Source organism: Cricetulus griseus (assembly GCF_003668045.3).
Source record: "Cricetulus griseus strain 17A/GY chromosome 1 unlocalized genomic scaffold, alternate assembly CriGri-PICRH-1.0 chr1_0, whole genome shotgun sequence".
NCBI lineage: Eukaryota > Metazoa > Chordata > Mammalia > Rodentia > Cricetidae > Cricetulus > Cricetulus griseus.
In genome coordinates this window covers 263,939,104-263,961,196 of record NW_023276806.1, presented here as the reverse complement: position 1 = coordinate 263,961,196, position 22,093 = coordinate 263,939,104, and the positions used below count along the sequence as shown (strand labels likewise).

The window sequence follows — 22,093 nt, the reverse complement described above, 5'->3', positions numbered from 1 at the left end:
TCAAGTAATGGCAGGACCAGGCTCCTACCTGTGCATCAAGGCTGGGCAAGGCAATCAGGTGTGGGGAATACGTGCCAAAAAGCCAGCTCAAGAGCCAGGGATAGGTCCTGATTCCACTGCTAGGACCCACCACAAACAGACTAAGCTGCACGACTGTCACACACACACAGGGTCCATGCAGGCTCCCTAACAGTAAGTTGAGAGTTGGTGAGCTTCCAGGAGCTCAGGTCAGCTATCTCTGTGAGTTCTGCCATTATGACTTTGACCCCCTCTGATTCATACAATCCCTCCTCCCTTTCTTCAGGAGGTCTCCCAGAGCTCAGCCCAGTGGTTTGGCTATGGATCTCTGCATCTGCTTTCATCAGTTACTGGATGAAAGCTCTCTGATGACAATAAGGGTAGTCACCAATCTAATTACAGTAGAAGGTCAGTTCAGCCACCCTCACCACTATTGCTAGGAGTCTTACCTAGGGTCATCCTTGTAGGTTCCTTGGATTTCTCTGGCACAAGGATTTTTCCCTAACCTCAAAATGGCCTCTCATCAAGACATCTCTTTCATTACTCTCCACGTCCATCCCACTCCCAATCCACCCAACCCAATTCCTCATGTTCCCAACCCCCAATTCTTCCCGTCCTCCCACCCCCAGTTATCCAGAAAATCTCTTCTGTTTCCCCTTCCCAGAGAAATCCATGCATTCCTCTTTGGGCAGGTGGTGGGAAATGTATTCTGTATGTGTTTATCTTATTGGTTGATGAATAACACACTGTTGGCCAATATGGCAGCAAGATAGGTGGGACTAGACGATGAGGAGGATTCTGAGAAATGTAGGCAGAGTTCAGTTACCATGTAGGATGCAAAAGGAGTAACAGGTCCGAACCTTTTCTACAGTGAGATAAGACCACGTGGAAATACATAGACTAGAAATGGGTTAGTAATTAAGACAGAGCTAGCCAATAAGAAGCCCAGGTCAATGGTCAATAGTATTATAATTAATATAAGTCTTGTGTGTTCATTTGGGTCTGACATAGCAGCGGGACCTGCTGGGCCAGCATCTTATATAACAGGCCCACCTGGTTACTTAGCCTCTCTGGTGCTGTGAACTGTAGCCTGGTTGTTCTTTACTTTACAGGTAACGTCTACTTATGAGTAAGTACATACCATGTTTGCCTTTCTGGGTCTGGATTACCTCACTCAGGATTTTTTCCAGTTCCATCCATTTGCCTGCAAATTCATGATGTCATTGTTTTTTTTTTTTCCTCTGACTAATACTACATTGTGTAGATATACCACATTTTCTTTATCCATTCTGCAGTTAAGGGCCATTTAGGTTGTTTGCAGGTTCTGACTATTATGAATGATGCTGCTATGAAAATCACTGAGCAAGTGTCCTTGGGGTATGATTGAGCATCCTTTGGGTATATGCCCAAGAGTGGTATAGATTGATTGATTCCCAGTTTTCTGAGATACCACCATATCAGTTTCCAAAGTTGCTGTACTAGTTTGCACTCCAACCAGCAGTGGAGGAGTGTTCCATTACTCCAAATCCTCTCCAACATACGCTGTCATTAGAGAATTTGATAGATTTTTTTAAGAGACTATGTCAAATATTAGACTGACCTTATTCTGTGTGCTCAACTCTCTTACTAAACTGTGAGGCTTGGCATTAAAAGAAATGGCAACTAGAGTCTTGCTGGCAAATATGTCTCATTATATTTAACCTCTCTTTATTTTAAGAAAGTTCCACTGCTTAAACTATCTGGTCTTATGTTGAGGAAAGGCGATATTTCATCTATCATTGATAATATAGCATAGAAGAAAATCATCACTCAGAGACTGTTTTATAAAATGCAGATTTTAGATGCTTTTCAAGGGCACTTGAACTAGTAATATATTCTGGTCATAATGCTGTATCACCCATAGATAATACATATATATATATATATATATATATATATATATATATTATGAAATATGCACACACACATATGTATACATATGAATTGGGGTTTCTGGGCTCCTTGATATATCGGCAAGATTCAATGGGATCTAAAAATCTGCCCCCCTTCTACATGTCCTGCAGGACAACATTGGATTCCTAAAAGTTTATTCTTTCTGTAAGTCCAATTATTCAAATGGATCTCAAACCTGGCATTTATTTTATAATTATAGCAAAGAAATTATCATATACCCATTATCATGAAAATATCTCTTCTTTGATTCTGGGTTTTACTGTGTAGCCCTCGGTGACCTAGAATTTTCTTTGTAGACCAGGCTGACCTCAAACTGACAGAGATGTGCCTTTTTCTGCCTTCTGATTGTTGTGATTAAAGTCAAGTGCCACCACACATAGCTATGTTTTAAATTTTAAAATGTCTTACCTATATGTTGGAGCCTGCTCCAATGAGTCAGCTGGGTTACCTGACTCAGGGTGGTTAAGACAGAGCTGGGAAAATTGTCAGTCAATGCCTCTCAGCACGCCTAACAGTCATGAGTTTATTCCAGAACCTGCTTATATACAAACCAAAGGCAGAAGGTAGAACAAAGCACAGCATAGTCGGGTTAACCACCCCCTTATCCTGCCCTTGAGTCAAGGAAACAGCAGTCTCGCTGTCTCTTCACGTGCCACCTCTGGCTAGCAGCCTGAAGTTTCATTTTCTATCACACTGTACCTCCGGCTGCCTTAGCAACCTGTGTCTTTACAAGATACCGTGTTCTTTCTCATGAGCTCAATCAGAAATTCCTCACAGCTCTCAAGGAGACTGGAGCAAGCAAGCTGAACTTGTAGGTCAGAATAGGCTCCAAATGGAACCCGAGTGACTTGTGGTTTCCCACACCTGTGTTCATAGACTGAGGAGAGCAGGTCATCCTAGGGCCTCAGTTGGACGAAGATTCTGTGAAGCAGCCAGAGAAAAGTAGGATAGGAAGAAACAACCATGACTGCTACCTATATAATGGTTTAAGTTTGTTTACTTTGTCATTGAGTTTATTCCATTGATTCCACAAAACATTTACAGAAAGTTCAAAGTGGCCAATAATTTAACAATAAGCTACTAAAGGAAAAAAATAAACATGTTGGTTAGACCAGCATGCCACACATCATAGCCCTTCAGAGGGTATTCAGGTTTTGTCTCTGGAAGTCCAGGGGCTGCTCATTGCTTACTACCTGGCCATTACTGTTCTAGCAAAAGCTTTGCATTAGGACATCATGAATCTCTGATTAATTTCATCATTTGCTCATAAAGTCAGCATCCTGTTGGACAAAAACAAAACACAAATGTTGAGAAAGGATGGAGAAATAAATTGAAAGCAGAAGGATTGTGAGGTCCCTCAGAAAGCACTCAGAGAACCTTGTGACCCAGGGCTTCCCACCACTGCTTCGTGGACATAAAAGTTAAATGCCAAGTAATAAAATGAAATTGGTTGTTTGTGAACTGCTTCACTTTGAGTTATTTAGTTCTCCATCAAACCACAGTGTACTTGTGAAACAAAAGCTTGTTTCATGAGACTTTAGAGTGATAAAAGATGTAATGATAAAGAGACTATGAGAAGGCCCACAGATGGAGACTCGGGGAGGCTGAGTTGGAGATGACAGGAAAAATAGAATAAGAAGATGAGATTTTTCTAAGAACACATTAAAAATTCTTTTGAAATTCAAAGTTAGCTTCCAGACTGAAACCATGGATTATCGGGTTATAGCCTCCTTGGGACAAGTATGAGACAGAAATCTTTGTACCTAAAACACTTCACACTTGATTTTATGATCTCACTGAAACGTGCAGGTGATCTAAGTTCTGAAGAGACAGAAGAACCTTATCTGTGTACTGAAATGATATTATGCACAGGAGAAACTTAAAGAGTTAGTGCAGTTCAGCAAAGCCTCACCACTGATGAATGCTAGGTCTACTTTTCCAAGCATCTTTAAGCCCAGAATTTTCACTTTGATGGCCCCCAAATCACAGATAGCAGTTCTTGTCAGCTCAAGGTACAGTCACAGTGGTATTTAATACCCCCCTGACAATTTAGATAACTTTTAAATTTCACTTGAGAGATGTTGCAGATAAACATATTTGGAAAAAATATTTTAGAACCACAGCATCCTGTCTTTCTCAACCTATTTTTCTTATACTTAGCTTTCTGTCTGCTTTTGAAATGAGAGATCCTGAGAAGTGAAAAATATCTGTAATCCTATTGATGTTGAAAACAAACAAATGGCAGTGAGTGACTGGGTAAAATTTTATGATCATAGCCTTTATGCATCTGCTGACATTTACTCATGGTTTTAGATCCAGCATGATATACATTGTAAAGTTTTTAAAATGGTGTGTGTACTATTCATAAACATATCTTGCCTCTTACTTTATTCATCCAGTAGCCAACTGTACCATGAGGCAAAAGGGCTAACACAATAGGTGTGTAAAGGAGTTTCTCATATGTGGGCTAGAGGGCTGAGAAGTAAACGCCACACAAAGGAACTTATTAAGACAGGCCAATAAAATGGGAATATTTTGTACAAGTAACTTAACAGACAACTCAGCGAATAACTCCTCAGGGAATGAGTGCCATGGCTATGAGGGTCGTATCTTGTCCCACTATCAGACTGAGATAAGATGTTATTTCAAAACACAGATACAGCAAGAGTGGTTTCTTTGCAATGAAAAATTTGTCAGCATGTTTGGACATCGGTGGGTGGTATAATGAAGAGAGATTTGGAAGATGCTGCCGGGGAAGTAGCGTGTCCCCTGGGGTTGTGAAAGGAATGCAGACTTTTCCTGGTGCTTTGTTCAGTTTCAATAGCATGAGAATGGAGAGGAAATAGCAGTCATGAAGGGTGTTTCAGTTTATTTGCTCTCACCCCCTGCAAGTTTTAAGATCATGAGTGGAATTCCTAGCCCTGAGCACATTGCACAATCTGTCCCTGTGATCCAGCAGTTTAGGGTCTGCTGAATTTTGTAAAGAATTTCCTTCTGATGTCACATTACCTCAGAATTCAGACAGAATGAAGGCGAGTGGGAGGGAAGACACCAACAATAATTCTAGGTAGTCTACATCTTCATATTCCAAAACAAATGTAAATTCTGAATCCTTATGGGATTGTGGTGTTCAGAGTGTGTATTTCCCTGATATGGCTCTTAATATTCAGAATTAAACTACATAGAACTGAAAATTCTTAACTAAATAGTACATTTTTTCCAGATAATATTACTGGAATCTCTGGGCTCTATCCCCTTGAAGGTACAACACTTAATACCACACCAGCCAAAGTAGGGTACTCCTGAAAAAGATCACAGATAGAAACCACACTGGGATCCTAAATTCAAATCCAATTTCTTTTATGTGCTTATCATACTAATCTAAACAAGCTTTATATTTCACAGAATAACCATCTTCCAAATACTGAAAATAGTATCCTAATGGGTAAGCATGAAGACAGGAGGGAGATGAGGCTTGTGCTATCTGTGGTTTTTAATCCCACATGGAATCAAATTCAACAGAAAAGCATGAGATGCATCTCTGGGCAGAAAAGAAAACTCTATGAGTCCAAACAATCAAATCATGGGTTTTTATTAAATAATTTTATGGCTATGCTTCAGCTGACTGTTTTGAGAAAAATCAATGGTTGATATTGTTGTGGTTTTTTATATGTGAATGGGTAGAAAACTTGCTGTATCCCATCAACTAAGGAATTTAGAATCTAATACAAACAATTCAGATAGAATCTTTTAACAGGACTGTAAGCCACCACCCAGACTCCCCATAAAGGGAAATAAAAATCCCATCTCAGCTGCTGGGAGTGGGGTAGGCAGATGTCCTTCAGTGGCAGCCACTTCAGGTTTCTCTCAACTGTGGAAGGCTTCCTCGCCCAGCATCCCACTCTGATTGATGTAGTTTTTGTTCTGACCTATGGCAGAGGGGTAAGGCATGGTCATTTTGGTTCAGTCAAGAACAGTTGTCATCTGCTGTGCTAATTATGGAACCGCTAATGCTACAATTGGACCCTGAGAGAGATCCAACTTCTCCTTGACTCCCGCCCTGCTTACTCTGCCTTCCAGAGATGTGGATTTCCAAAGCATATCCATAACAAAGGACTCGCAGGCAATGTCTGCCTCTTTGCCTTCTTCCCACTGAATGCAGCCTGTAAGCCAATTCAGCTTCTCCTTCTAGCTACAGGAATCAAAGAGGGTTGCAGGCTGAGAAATAAATATATAAAAGCAGGCAATATTTCTTTGGCTTGTTTTCTCACTATTTAGTTTATGGTATCTCAGAAGGATTGCTTCATTGGGATTTCTGAAAACTCAGGACTGGAAATATTCCCTATGTGTGCCATAATTCAGCACGTGGATATACAGCGAGTCCAGCCACTTACTCACTGTCTTTGCCCCCTCTGTTTTTACGAGGGGTTCCTCTGAGCCCGCAGTCTTTTCTGATGGTTTCATGACTCCTCAGCCTCCTGCTCATCCATGTCGGCGCAGACAGATTCCTGTTGAAGCCAATCAGTCTTTAGGAAGCTGAGGGGTAATATTTCCTAGGGGCAGACCAAATCAAAGCCGTTCTGACTTGTTATGTTGCCTGGTAATGCTCAACTCTATTTAGATCCTTCAGATTTTAAGTTTGAAACAAGTCAATAGCTTTCTTCTTTATTATACACAAAGATTCTTGGTGGACACATTGTACAGCTTTAGCGTCTCAGAGTAATAGAGTTAAAAAAGAAACCCTTTTATACCATTATATCATTGCATTCTACTGACTGTGCTCTTCCCATAGGGAGGGGCGATAATGCACAAACATGACTCCATAGATCACATCTTATTATATCAAGGGAGGTTTCCACTCTTCCAATGCCCATTTACTTGCCGCCTTTGGCCCAGCAATAAAACTAGAAGCATGTATATGCGTGCACTCACACACAGAGAGTAAAATGTTTTCTTGAATTTCTTATTTCCGATCTTATTTTTCTCTCATTAAGTCTAAAAAAAACTAAAGATGTTGATAAAATGTTTGGAGCCTATCCTGGCACTCACTCTGGAGACCAGGCTGGCCACGAACTCACAGAGATCCGCCTGCCTCTGCCTCCCGATTGCTGGAACTAAAGGCATGCGCCACCAACGCCCGGCCATATTAGGGTTTTAAAATTGTGAGGATTCTTGCTTTTGGAAATGGACATGACCATACTGGGTCTAGGGACATAACTGTTATGGTTTGAATGTAACATATGCGAACCTCTGTTCTCGGATGATGATGATGTTTGGTGATGGAATCTTAGGGACGTAGACGTACCTAGCCAACAGAGGGAGGAAACTAGGAATGACACTTTTGTCACCCTCACTGCTGACTCCTGTGTATGTTCTATGCCTCTTGGTATGCCAGCAGGGCCACACCACAAGGCCCTGCAGCAAGGCACTCTGGCATGTTGTCTCTTCTGAGAGGGTGACATCCCTTGAAAACTACAAGCCTTCATCCTTCAAGTCAGATGTTTAGCCACAGCAAGAAGGAAGAAAAGTACCTCAAACAGCTTACTTACACTCAAAGAATTGGTAGTATTGGAGAATTAGGATGTATTTACCTGGGGAATATTGCCTTTTTATTTTTTAGTTTCTTGTTATATTATACTAACACTGATACAGAAAAACCAAACCAAAGGATGGCAACATAAAATAAAAAAGGACAGTACATAAAACAAAAATTAGCTCATATTTAATAGCAAATAATATTGGATAAAATACAGTTAAGATATGTAGTTAAGATATTGAGATATTAAATATAGGTATTTAATAAGTAGTGTATTACATTGACAATAAATGGGCAGGAGGTGATTAAGAATTAGTTGAGGAAAGAAAGAAATATTTTGTGTCAGAACTTGACAGAAAATACAAACAAATGCATTGAAAATCTGGTTCAAGCAGATAACCCCACAAAGTATAATCATTGTGAAAAAGTAGTGTTCCTTGAGGACAGCTCCACTTTCCCTCAGTTACCTTGATAGTGACATGGACAAACACTTCAGAAAATCATGCCATCAACATGAGCCCTGAAAGGATGGCTTTTGTGTGACATTATTTGTATGTCTTTGTCATATCAGGAATAGGGGCTGCTAGATGAAAACACAAATGTCTCCAGGAACATATCATTCCTGAAAAGTAAATATTGTTGCTTATATGATGAAACTGTCTTACCTTCCTCATGCATAAACACACGTGTATATGAATACAAATAGATATGCAATGTTTATCTGTGCTAATGAAATTTCTTGGAAGTTTAATTACATGTAAGATAATCTAGAAAACCTCTGTAAGAGAATGATAATAAAAAAGGAGTAGAACAACACTAGGAAGAACATGAAGAATTAAACTACTATATTAACTCTCCACAAAATAATATACTCACTTATATTCATATCAAACCAGAAATACATTTTCAGAAGAGATTCTAGATGGCAAGGCGAAAAAAAGCAATAGAATAGGAACATAGTTACAAATCTGAGGACATTTGTTGATATCATTGCTAACTTAATTTTCATCTTAAGGAAATATTTTATCTTCATTTTTTTTCTAACAAATTTGAGACTTACCTACTTTTAAAGAAAACACTGTGAATACCAGATAATAGTTTCCATTTATTCATGTGCTGGATGGCCGACGTAGGAGCAACAACTGATGCTTAAGAAAGGCATTATTTGAAGAAAATGTTGCATGGCTTTCAAGGTCTTAGGACAATGAAGGGTGTGACTTCTTGGGGCTGTGATGGGTAATCCCATCTGTCTGTCTGAATGGCTTGACTAAGTTTGTGTTATCTATAACTAAAGGTGGAAGAGCCACTGAACAGCTCACTATTATGGATGTATTTACTATGGGCCTGTGATCTGAGCAGAATAAAAATGCAAAAGTGAGGAGCCCAGCCGAGGGCCAATATCCTCCCTTCCCTGCTTCCTTTCCCCTGGCAGGAATGGCTCTGCTCGGCTGCACATCCTGGGGCTGACTGATATCTTAGAGACATTGAGGCAGATGACATTGTTTATGTTGGTTATTCCTATCACAGCAATGAAAAATAGCTAACCCAAGGATATTAAAATTGCTGAAAATATTAATAAGGCATTGATTAAAGAATTGCCTAAGTCGATCCATGTTCCCTTTTAATGCCCATTGATAGTACAATTGAGATGAAGCTTAGGAAATGGGTGGAGTCCATTGGACAGAAGGAGCTGGCATAAGACAGCATTGGTGTTTTGACAAAATATTTAATACTTAAACCTGGCCCATATCTCTCAAGAATGAGAACAGAGGTAAGGATTCCAAATATAATTTCTAACTGCAGAATCCATTGACCTCAAGGAATAGAGTCATATCCACTAAACTGATTGTAGAGTTATGAAATACCAACTGTGATTCTTAATGATGTCAGCTTGATTCAGTCTGGAATCCCCCAGGAGCTGGAAGATCTGTGAGGAATTGTTTCTATTTCTTTAATTGAGATGGGTAGACCTATCTATTGTGGGTGAGAGTGTTTCCCTGACGGAAACCTTCCACAATGTACTATGGAGACTGCAATCTGAGCATGAGAATGTTGATCTCTACCTGAACATGTATGTGACAAAGCTCCTTCTATGATGATTTCCCAGCTATGATGGACATTAACTTGGAACTGTGCATTAAAATGGCCCCTTTTACCTTGAGTTGCTTTTGTCAGGATATTTTATCACAACAATAGGGAAAGAAACTAGGACATCTAGTAACATAGGAAAAACATAAAATTCAAAATTCATTGAAGAAGTCTTCCTAGGGCTTCTGTTTTGTTCCCAACTCTGTTGGAAAAATGCTGAGAGCAGGAAGGAAATGGACTTACCATAGAATTGTGGAGAGGCTGTTAGTAAACCTGGAAATATCACACTAGTAATGAAAGTATGAACTACTGAACAACCTTTTTTGTTAAGCTCTAAAGCATTCATCTCAGACTATCTGCTATCATGTGATAATTGACTATGTAAATATTTAAGCACAGGGCTACATGCCTTCTGCCTGATGCTCTCTTTTTAATTACCTAAGTGAATTTACATTCTTTCATTACAAGATCTATAGACTGTGTGGTGGCATCTTAAAATGACTTGCTTATTTGACATCTTCATATACCCAATTCCACAGAGATTATTTCTTCTCACTTGCCTGCCTGTTTTAATTTTTTCCCCATCCCCACCCTTGCTTCAACTTCTTATTCCCCTTATTTTCTCTTTAAGTAGCCCACAGGTTCTTTTCTCTAATACTGCCTCTTGATATAAACACCATGTACTAGATAGTGAGCTATAGTTTTCACATCTAATATATAGCCACATGGTGCTTAGAAAGAGCAACAAAAGTGGGCTTTGATAAGTGCAGGAAGGAGCTGGACAGAAAGACTGAGAACTATTGGAGGCTTAGTATGGGAAAGAGAGAGAAGTCTCTCAAGGAAGTCACAAGATTCAGATGCATTTCAAGACAAATGAGACAAGTAAATAGAATGATGGCTTCTTGATTGTTTTATCTCCCTCTGAGGTTAGCTTCTCCACCTTATGGTATCAGCTTCAGATGTGTGATTTGTCTTAACCAATGAAGTGATAGAGGAAGTGTCCCCTTCCAACCAGAAACAGGGAGTGTCAGGGATGGGTTATCTCCTTTCTTTTTCCCCCTCTGTCACCAGAGTGGCTTGTGTCAATGGGGCTGTTCCAGCACTATCCTGTCTGAAGTAAAGCAAGGATGGAGTACAAGTGGAGGGAACTATGATGCCCGAAGCATTGATGGGAGAGGGAAACCACAGAGACAGCAGACACTTGAAAGCTGACTAGCACATTAAAAGCATAAGTGAAATGGAGATTGTGTCACAGGGTTAGTTGTGGATATAAATGCATAAAGACAGAGGAGGAGGAGAGCATGGGGATTCTTGAATGCTATTATAAAACCCACCTTATTGTGTAACTAGGAGTAATTGCTTTGGATGTTGAGGGAGTCAGCAAAACCTTCAAGAAAGCCATCTATGGCTTGGTAAGAAGTTCTTAATTAAACATTTATTCAGCAAATATTTGTTGGGCATACATGAAGGACGTGAATAAGAAGTCAAGGATAAAGAAGGATACTTCTTTCCCAGGCTGTTTGAAGTATAGTGAAGGAGACAGGCAGGTAAGTAGGCAATTATAACATGTTAGAAAGCCAAATAAATACAAGGTGACAGGGGTCCTGAATGAATGGAAAGCTATTTGAAATTGGTAGAGTCAATTGGAGGAATGCAAGCCAGGAAAATATCTAAACTCTTTACAACAGCTTAATTGTGGTTTTTCCATGATAGAATAGAAAGAATGTAAGAACACTAAAAAAGCCATAGCTTTGTAGAAAAATATGGGCAGCTGCCAAACCTTTTATGTGTAGAAATACTATTTACTGATTCCTGTTGGCAGAATTTATCTTTTCAAATGTGCTAGGACAGCCTGCAGTAGTTATGAGTAAAGACATGCTTAGTGTGAGATAACTCTTAGACCCTTCAATGTATCACTGCAGTGATTTTTAAGACCAGCTCATAAACGCTTGCACAGAGACGCATGCATTTGTTTCTCAAGCCACGGTGAAATGACTTTAAAATGAAAATGAACATCTTGAGATGTTTTTCCCCAGGACAGATTTATCAGACATTTCTTTGTGACAATATCTATGACTTCTTCATTGAAACATTCTCTATCATGTGTCTAATCTAATAGCTAAATTTGTATATTGAAAAAAAGATCTCTGTATCAGGCTTGGAGATGGCTCAGGTGTAAAAGCATTTGCTGAAAAAAAAAGGATGATAATCTTAGTTTATCTACATATACACATGTACCTGCACACACATACATACAGGTGCACAATGTATTAATTAATTCGTATTGCCGTGATAAAATACCACAATGATAAGTGACTCAAAGAACATAGGAAAAGGAGTTTGTTTGGCTAACAACTCCAGGGTGAGAGTCCATAACATTGGGGGAGGCATGACCACAGATGACCAGAGCAGAAAGCTGACATATCATAGTTCCCACTACACAACGAGATGGACTGGGGGTGGTATGAGGCTATAAATGCCCTAATCCTGCCCTGAGAGATGTTTTCCCTACAGCAAGACTCCACCTCCTAAAAATCCATAACCTCCCAAACACCACTACCTCAGGGAACCCATTGTTCAAATACACGAACTTATGGAGGTGTTTCTAATTCATACAACACACATACCTATATTCATGTACACACAAATACATTAATTCACATGTGTTTACACATGCATTTATGCACGAACATGTATATGTACACACATGTACCCACCACACATGTAAGAACACATGCAAGTGAACCCACATATACACATACACCCACACAAATGCATATATCCACACACATGTTCACACACATGTGCACATGCACACACATACCCACACATGTTCAAACATACATGTATTCTCCCATAGTAACACACACATACATATAAACCTATATACAAACTTGCACACTCTGACACATATGTATCCTCACACACGTACACAGACATGCATATGCACATACATACACTCACATTCTAGGTGCTGTGTGACAGTTTACCCCTTCATGCTACAGTACATTTATAAACACACAAGAAAGCTTTGATCTTCATTAATTTTCCTTATAATAACTAAAAATCAATTTATATTACTTGCATCAAATAAAATGTCCTTGCCAATAGCACTTGTTGCACTAAAATTGCTACATGAACAATGAGGTACACTTTATATATGAGTTCTTTGGCAGATCAACACTGAAATTCCCAGAGAATCTTCAAAGTTTCAGAGTTAATAGAGCCAAAGGAAAATAGAATACAGACATACGCTGATTAAAAAAAAAAAAAGTAGCCTGGCATGTTCCACCACAAAATTCTGAATACATTTCAGGATACAGCCTATCCATTGAAATTGCCTTCTAATAGAGATCATAAGATGCAGTAACAATATTCATGGACAATATTTTGGTGTTAACTCTATAAGAAGCCCATAAGCAGTGAAATGAATACCACTGACTAACATTAATTTACAGATGAGGAGGGCAGGGAAAGGCTCAACCAAGGCCATTCAATCAGTATGGAAAAACCATTTATCAACTGAAAAACCAAGCCTTTATGAGACCTACAGCCTGAGATCTCAAGATTCAAGTCAGGAAGCTGTTCACTCTGGCTGTGGCTTGGGATATTTTGAGCTCATGGGTTGCTTACTCTTGCCTAGTAAGTCTGCCCATTTTTATTTAGCAGTAGTAATTAGGTATCTGTTCAGAGAGGGGAAAAAAATTTACCCCCACTTTGAGTAATTAAATTGTTTTCTTTCCTCTTAAACAAATTATCACAGCTCTTGAAGAAGGTCAGAAGGTTACTATAGGAAGTAACACCACAACTGCTTCATAAAATTTAAAGTTTCCAGATAAAAATCTTCAAAAGGCATCTCTACTAAAGATGTCCTTAAAGATGCGCTGACCGGTGTTCAGATGACCTCCTGCTCAGGAAAATCTACAACTCCTTCTCTAAGTGAGAAGACGGGCCATAGCCTCTGAAACTGCAGTGGAGAACTGAGCAAAGAGGGAGCAAAGCTCACTCTCACCTTCACACGGCTATAATGAGGTCCTGCATGGTAGTTCACACCTTCATGGTAGCTGGGATAGCCCCCTGTGTGGCATCAGTCTGATGCTTGTAGAAAAATGTTGTCACTCTAAACAAATATATTTCCTCTAAATAATTTGATTGTGAGGGTAAATACGTTTTTAACTTGGAATTGATCACTGGCATATTACATTGGAGACCTTCCGCCCAGATATTTCAGCAGTGGGCCGCACACACATCTAGCCTTCTTTTAGAGTTTTATCTCAGTCTGTTTTGACCATGGAAATCCTTGGGCGCCAGCTCACACCTGTATTCCCAGAACTCAGGACACAGAGGTGTGTTGGCTCCTGTTTAAGCTGAGTTCTTGGGCAGCCTAGGTTACAGAGGAAGAGACTGTCTCAAAAAAAAAAAAACAGAAATATTTAAGATTTCTACAAGTTTGTCAAGGAGGGAATGAATCAAATGCTTAGGAACTACAATCCATAGCTCCGTTGACATGTAACATGAAAAAAAAAAATCCATGTACAATTGTTCAAAAAGATATAGTGTTCAGCAAGTGATTTTCATAGCTTCTGGCCTCGCTCTTAAATAACTGGTTTTCTCTAATTTTGACCTTAGTCATTTAAACGCACTGTTTATCTTTCTAGCACATATCTAAACATCTCTCCAATGAGACCTTTGTTTGGATTTTTCAAGTATTTATTTGATTATACACCTTCAGCCAATCTCCCAGCCATAGGCATGCCCAAAAAACTCACTACAAATCAGGTCACAGTAGGACGCAGATTTTAGAGTGAGTATACGGTGGACAGATGATTATAAAGTTGCAGCCATTACTGTTTATTGCTTTGATGTAGTACAAGTAGAGAAGTGCAATTTTTCTTATTAACAATTTTAATTAACTTTTAATTGATCTGTAAGAAGATGAATGGCCCCATTATAGCACTGTGTAGTGAGCTGCTTGAGTAGAGATATTAAAGCATCCATGCAAAGTTCTTGACAGTACTATTGATAATAGGAAGTCTGTAGATAGCTCTCTTGTCTCACACTGACTTCCTCATATGTAACAGTAAAGTAACTGAATCTGCCCCCAGTGCCTGAGTCACAACCTCATTCATCTTGCTCAGTGACTGGGAGACAGGGAAGGAAGGAAGAAAGAAGGAAGCAAGGAAGGAAGGAAGGAAGGAAGGAAGGAAGGAAGGAAGGAAGGCAGAAAGGAAGGAAGGAAGGAATCCGATTTCATGCATATTCTGTCCTTTGATCACCATTAGGTGCATATTTGAGCAACTTTAACATTGTTAGAGTTAATTGCTGTAGAATATACAGTTAAGCCTACATTCTTTCACAGTGGCTAGCCATGCAGGGAGCTCAGTACTACCTGATGAAGCAAAGGTTCTGGTGTCTGTGTAGGTACTTGACACATTCACTACTCTTTGGCTACTTTAAATAGATTTTAAAGGAGTCTTGGGATGCATTAAAGAGGGTGCATCAACTGATGTTTGCTAATAAAAATGTTTTAAAATGGGCAGTTCAACAGGTAGACTAAAAGTAAATGATTTCAAAGCATATATAGGTTACTGTGTATTTGCAAAATGAATGATTGATGGAAAGGCACTTGAGAGGGTAATAATTTAGCCCTGTTTGTCAGAGTAAGCCTAGAATACCTACACAAGCTTTTAAAGAGGGTCAGAGAGGTGAGGTAGAAGGAAGAAGAGGAGAAGTGATTCAAAACTTGCAAGAAAGACAGGGTACACTAGGGACAAATACTGATCCACTACCAGAGGCCCCATAGACTGCCCAGTCCTCCTAATTGACACCCATGGGGGAGGGCCTAGGCCCTGCTCCAAATGATGTGACAGACTTTGAAGGTACCCCATGGAAGGCCTCCCCCTTCCCTGGGGAGCAGAAAAGGGATGGAATAGGGGGGCAGAGAGGGACAGGGGAGGGAGAGGGAACTGGGATTGACATGTTAAACAAGCTTGTTTCTTTGTTTGTTTGTTTGTTTTTGTTTTTTTCGAGACAAGGTTTCTCTGAGTAGCTTTGGAGCCTATCCTGGCACTCGCTCTGGAGACCAGGCAGGCCTCCAACTTACAGAGATCCTCCTGCCTCTGCCTCCTGAGTGCTAGGATTAAAGGCATGCGCCACCAACACCCGGCAACAAGCTTGTTTCTAATTTAAATAAAAAAAGATAAGACAGGGTAAATGTCACTACACTTACAGGTACAGAAAACGGTGGAGCAGGGGGCTGGGGGCTGTCCTCACACTTCTACTTTCACAGGGGTCCAAATCTCAGACTTACTGCTTACACAGCCCAAGTCTGTCAATATTTGTCCCAGAGCTTCCAGGGCCGAGCAGAGATGGCACGTAGCTTTTGGGTTGATAACCCTACACTGAACTTCTTACTTTCAGAGATCTATATAATGAACTTTTATTTCATGGGGGCTGAGAAGAGTATGGTTATCTGTTATCTGGGTAATGGGATGGATACTAGTACAGGCAGTCCCTGTGAGCGAACGGTTGACTTAGTAGCTTTGGGGTTCATGATGTTACAGAAGCAACACAAACTTAAAATTGTGAAGCTGCTTCTTTATCATGGTGGCATTCATTTTGCAAGGATAGTGTCTAGTGAAGTTGGGCAGCAGCACGGAGCTTCGGTCAACAAACCTCACAAGAGGAAAATGCCTGGAGCTGCACAGTGTGGTGGGTTCCTAGCTTGTGCGGCTGAGCTCATTAATGCATTCAATGAGTTTTGACTCACAATAGGTCTACTTTAAATGGGTTTGTAAGGGTATAGTCCATGGTAAATCAGGTTACATATGTTTAGGGGTGTGTGTGTGTGTGTGTGTGTGTGTGTGTGTGTGTGTGTGTGTGTGTGTGTACTGAAAAGGAGACCAAAATGAAGTCCTGGCCCTTTATTTCTTTAGTGGTGTTTTGAAACATAAGTATATAGTATTTCACAGCTTCTTAAATAGATTCAAGAGTTTATGAAAAACAATAATAGAATTATTTGATTTAAAATGTACAGTATCTGGTGGTATGAGTTTGTAGGTTATAGTAAACTAGCTCAATTATTAATAGGATTATCATATCAACGTTCTATCAGAAATATAGTCACTCAAAGCTTTTTCATTTTTTGTGCAAAATAACTCTATGCCTAAAAATTTCAGCAAATATAGATTCAGGTATCACCAACAATTCTCAGCCATTATGTGAGATTCATAGACTAATATTAAACAGTAGCCCTGTCTTCTAATTTGACAATTACTGTACTTTTATTGCCATTCAGTTTGGGAATACGTTTAATTTCAAACCTCAGTTCCATATACTCACAGAACATTCATTAACTTCATTAGTATTTATTAAATAGTTTTGCATATGAGATATTGTGCTACATTCTAGGACCCCCCAAGGTATTTAATTCTTGTGTAACTTTACATGAGATGATTAATTTCCTTAAGCCATATGGTCTCATTTGCAAAAATGGGGCCAACGATATTTACTCATTAAAATCATCACAAGGATTAAATGAGGTAAATATACATAATGCCCAAACATATGCAAATATGAAAATGACTATATGAATTTCTTAAACAAAATCAACCATCAAATCTTAAACTGTTAATAAATTATCTTAAATTAATTCAAACCAAGTGCTATTTTTGACATTCAAAATCTACTCTAGCAATAAAATTATAAGAAACTTTCCATTTTTATAATATCCATTTCTCTGACATAATATATTACTGTTTCTAATGATATCAGCTTATGTTCATTTATACTGAGTATATAATTAAATCATAGCTTATTTCTTTTCATTATTTTGACTGCAAATTGTACCTTTATTACCTTTCTAAATTTTACTTTTCGAGGAAAAAAAGAATATTTGGTGGTTAGAAATCATGGCACAGTTTCTCAGCAGTGTGTACTAAGCTGTTGTACTAAGCCCTTTGTTTCTTCTGTTTAGGCAACAGATCCAGATGCTGGGATAAATGGCCAAGTACACTACAGCCTAGGGAACTTCAACAACCTCTTCCGCATCACATCCAATGGGAGCATTTACACAGCCGTGAAGCTGAACAGGGAAGTCAGGGACCACTATGAACTGGTTGTTGTGGCAACAGATGGAGCGGTGCACCCTCGGCACTCAACTCTGACTCTGTACATCAAGGTGTTGGACATTGATGATAACAGTCCTGTTTTTACCAATTCAACATACACAGTCGTTGTTGAAGAGAATCTGCCAGCTGGGACCACCTTTCTTCAAATAGAGGTGTGTGGACAAGCATTAATTCCAGGAAATCTGTATCATAAGATTAGCCGTGAGGATAAGACATTGCGGTTTAGCTACAAACATATGATGAGCTCAGAATAACTTAGATTCAGATAGACCATGGGTAAATCTTATTATGTCTCAAAAACTGCATATTGTGTTTTATGTGAAAACCTTCCTCTGGGAGAGCTCACAAAATTAAAAGTAAAAAAAAATTGAAATCAGAAGAAATGTAATACATTTTATGTATTTTGGCATATATAAAAGTAATGCTAGATGGTTTTGTCACATTGAGAACACAAATAAAACACTGATTTTCTCAGAAAAAAATCAACATTAAATTTTAAAATTGTTTCCACATCTACCAGAGGAGTCACACAAATACCAAATAGACATTAGTATATACACATGCATGTAGACACACACACACACACACACACACACACACACACACACACACACACACGTGTGTGTGTTCAGGTAACATGTATATATTCACATATATACTTGTGTATATGCTTGTGAACTAATATACCTTTCCCCATATACTTTATATACACATATTAAAATACTGTTTATTCTGTGGTAATTTTTCACTTGCTTTTATGACATTTTCAAATTTCTAGCGCTTCTTAACTGAATTTCATATGCAAACCTCTTTGTTCAACTATAATAATAGAATTTTAAGACTCAGGTTAACCCATAAATCTATTTTTATGTACTAGCCCATTTAATTCCAACACAGGGGGTCTGTGAACCATATAATGACAAAGAAAGCAATCCTCAGTCTGTTTATACTTCATCTACAAAGCACAGCTTGAAGTTTTCTATCAAGACTGTGTTGATATGCCTGAGCAAATCCTTAGGTTACAGACATTAATAAATCAAATGACATGTTCCAACTAGGCAAGAATCATTTGTCCATTTTATCATCCATCCACCTCTCCAACTCTCATGCATCATAGGTGCCCAACTATACACTCTGTCTATATACCATGTCTGGTGCTATTCTTTCAGTAATTATTTTTTATTTTTGATACTATCATTTCCCCTTCCCTTTCCTCCTCCTTCACATCCTCAAGACTCCCCTCTGCTCTCTTTCAAATCCATGTCCTTCATTTTTATTGGTTGTTGTTACATACATATATGCTATATACATACATGTGTATGTGTGTGTATCTGGCTTTAGTGATGAAGAAGTGATCAAGATGGACTCACAGCCTCCATAAAATTCTCAGTCACCTTGGTACTCAGAAGCAAGATCCTAGGAATCTGAGATACATCTTCTGTTCAACCTTGGGTGGTTCTTTTTGCTCGGAAAAGCTACTTTGCAACACTGGACTAAGAACCAAGTGGGTTAGCAGATAAAGAGAGAAACAGAAAGGATTATTCAAGGCCATGTAAAAATAAAACACTCAAAATGTCAAGGGAGATGCTGATTGCTCATCAAGGTTCTAAGGAGCCAGAAGGCATTGTGTTCTGACACAATATTCAGAGGATTAGATTGCTCTCATTTGAATCTTGAATGTCCCTCAAGGCTCCTATACTCAAGGCTTGATACTCAGCCTGTGGTATTATTAGAGGCTGGGACACAGGTAGCAAGTCCTTGAAGAAGATATTTAGTCTCCAGCCCCTCCATGTTTCTGTCTACTTCCTGGGTTTCATGACACAGACAAGGCTTCTGTGGTCCTTGTTTACTTCCATGATGTCCTGTTCTCCCATATGTCCACACAAGGCTAGGTGAACAGGGACTGATATCCCACTTTATAAATTGCTTAATAAAGGAATTTTGTTATAATACCGGAAAGGTGACTAACAATGTTAGTAGATAGTAGTAGTAGTAGTAGTAGTAGTAGTAGTAGTACAGTCAGAGATAGAGTAGAAACCGGAGCATTTTCAAAGGAAGATGACATGAAATCTGTGCTTTGATTTGTTCTCTCTACTGTGATGTCATCAACTGGTAAGAGGAGAACATGACTGACATGTAGGCAGTATGGGCTTCAATGAGTACTCATGCAACTGACTCAGGGTTCTGCATTTCTACTTTTGCAGTTGTCTTCCCTACACAAAGGTGCTTTTCCCAACCTATCCTACTGAATGGAATGGCCATTTTACCTACACGCACGTGCACACACACACACACACACACACACACACACACACACACACACACACACACAAACTTTTCATCTGGGTTCCAGTTCAGAGCACCTTTAGATGAAACATTATCTTTCCCATTTTATTTGGTTATTTATGCTTTTTATTCCCTTCGGGCTGTGATATAGAGAGAAAGATTTACACATCAGTTCATTTTTATTCTCTTCACTTCACCTTCTGCATAATGCGTGCCAAGCAGACACTAGTAAAAGGCAGGGAGGTATAAGAGAGTGGCCTTTGTGAATACATTACCTCATCCTTCCTAGGCATTCTTCCGAGAAGGAACTGGTTCTATATTTACTTATAATATTTTAGAACCTGTTTAGAAGCACTCCACAGACACTTTTAATTCTAAATTACTTCATGTTCATCATCTTATGTTTGTCCTTTCTCCTTCTCTCCATTTTCCACTTCCTGATAAATGACAGTTATGTGTCTTATCATGAAGCCCATGCTATCCAAGGCGCTAATGCATTCCCATCAGCCCTCACTCCTCTTGTGGGAAACCCTCTGATGTAATCATTCTTCTCTCTAACTTGTCATAGGCCAAGGATGTTGATCTTGGAGCAAATGTGTCATATCGAATCAGAAGCCCTGAAGTGAAGCACCTGTTTGCACTTCATCCATTCACTGGAGAGCTGTCCCTTTTGAGGAGTTTGGATTATGAGGCCTTTCCTGACCAGGAAGCAAGCATCACATTCTTGGTGGAGGCCTTTGATATTTATGGGACAATGCCACCTGGTATAGCGACAGTCACGGTAATTGTGAAGGTAAGGAGTGACTGCCCTCCTCTCTCTTGCAAGTGGATAGAACATATTGCAAACTTTTCAGGAAAGAGAGATGAAGAGTTCTTCAGCATGAATTTTAGTTTGTAATTTTAAGACTTGGATAAAAAAAAGGGCTTTAGAGATAAGTAGGTTTAATGTTCAAATCTGGATCAACCTCCAATTTCTCTGACACTGGGGACTTAGCTTACTCTCTGGTGGCTAAGAATTTGTCATGACTGCTAGGTATGGTGGTCAGCACCACTACAGTCCTAGCAAATTGAAGGCAAAGAGAAGGTCCCCACAAAAAGAATACCAGCCTGGTCTGTGTTGTGAGTTCCAGGGTATGTATACACACTTTCTTGGGGTTAAAAAAAAGTGTCACAGCTGGGCATTGGTGGCACACACCTTTAATCCCAGCACTTGGGAAGCAGAGGCAGGCCTCGTCTACAGCGCCAGTGCTAGGACAGTTTCCAAAGTTACACAGAGAACCCTATCTCGAAAAAAAAATGTCACACTGGGAAAGTACATAAAAAACACTGAGTGAGAGTGAGAAAAATGGATCAGGTACATCAAAGCAGCACCTGAAGCAGATGACAAACAGCCTGCTGTTCTTACCTTAATGTGGTGGTAGGGCCGAGTCCTTCAGCATTCAAGAGGGAAATAGTCCAGTTGTTATGTGACAATGGAAGAAGCCTTGTCATTTGATGGTGTTTTCCTGTTCTTCCCAGACTGAAAAATAGCTAATCAAATGGCACTGTCTTCTTCCTCAGGAGTGCCTGGTAGAGATGGCCATAGACACCCATGAGTGGAGCTCCCTGCGCTGGCTTTGGGGTGGACATGTGCTCATGTAGGGGGGTCAGAAGAAGGCAAATTGAGACTAAATATGTCACATTGTTAGGAATACAATCTGTCTTGATTACATTCATGGAAGAAGTCCATAGCAACAAACCAGGTCCAAATATTTTGTTGAAAAGAAAAACAGAATCAAAATAGGTTTTTAATCAATCACCCTGTTCCCTATGTAGACTCAAGCCTCCTACGGAACTCTTCTTTGTCCCGGCGTTCTCATTATTGTAACACAAGGATCCATTCACTGTGGTTCATTCCTCTACTCAGGATTTAGAGGATGTAGAATAATTCTGGGCCTTGGTCCTTCACTTTCTTCAGAGAAATCAAGAACTCCAGTGGATGAATCTGCGTGATCCATGTCACTTCTCATTTATTATACATCTGAAGCAAAACTTTTCCATTGTCTAATTATATGCATGTTCTACATCACTTTTTAATCCTTTT

At 39.4% G+C, this 22,093-nt stretch overlaps 1 protein-coding gene across 5 annotated transcripts in view; it reads left to right on the top strand.

Annotated features, from left to right (window-relative positions):
* Pcdh15 (protocadherin related 15) overlaps positions 1-22,093 on the top strand; it is a 678,164-nt gene that overhangs the window by 500,077 nt on the left and 155,994 nt on the right. For all 5 annotated transcript variants that reach the window (XM_027394186.2, XM_027394188.2, XM_027394187.2 and 2 more), the window contains 2 exons: positions 17,571-17,876; positions 20,579-20,803. In XM_027394186.2, the coding sequence (XP_027249987.1) occupies positions 17,571-17,876; positions 20,579-20,803 (531 nt within the window). The remainder of the gene's footprint in view (positions 1-17,570; positions 17,877-20,578; positions 20,804-22,093) is intronic.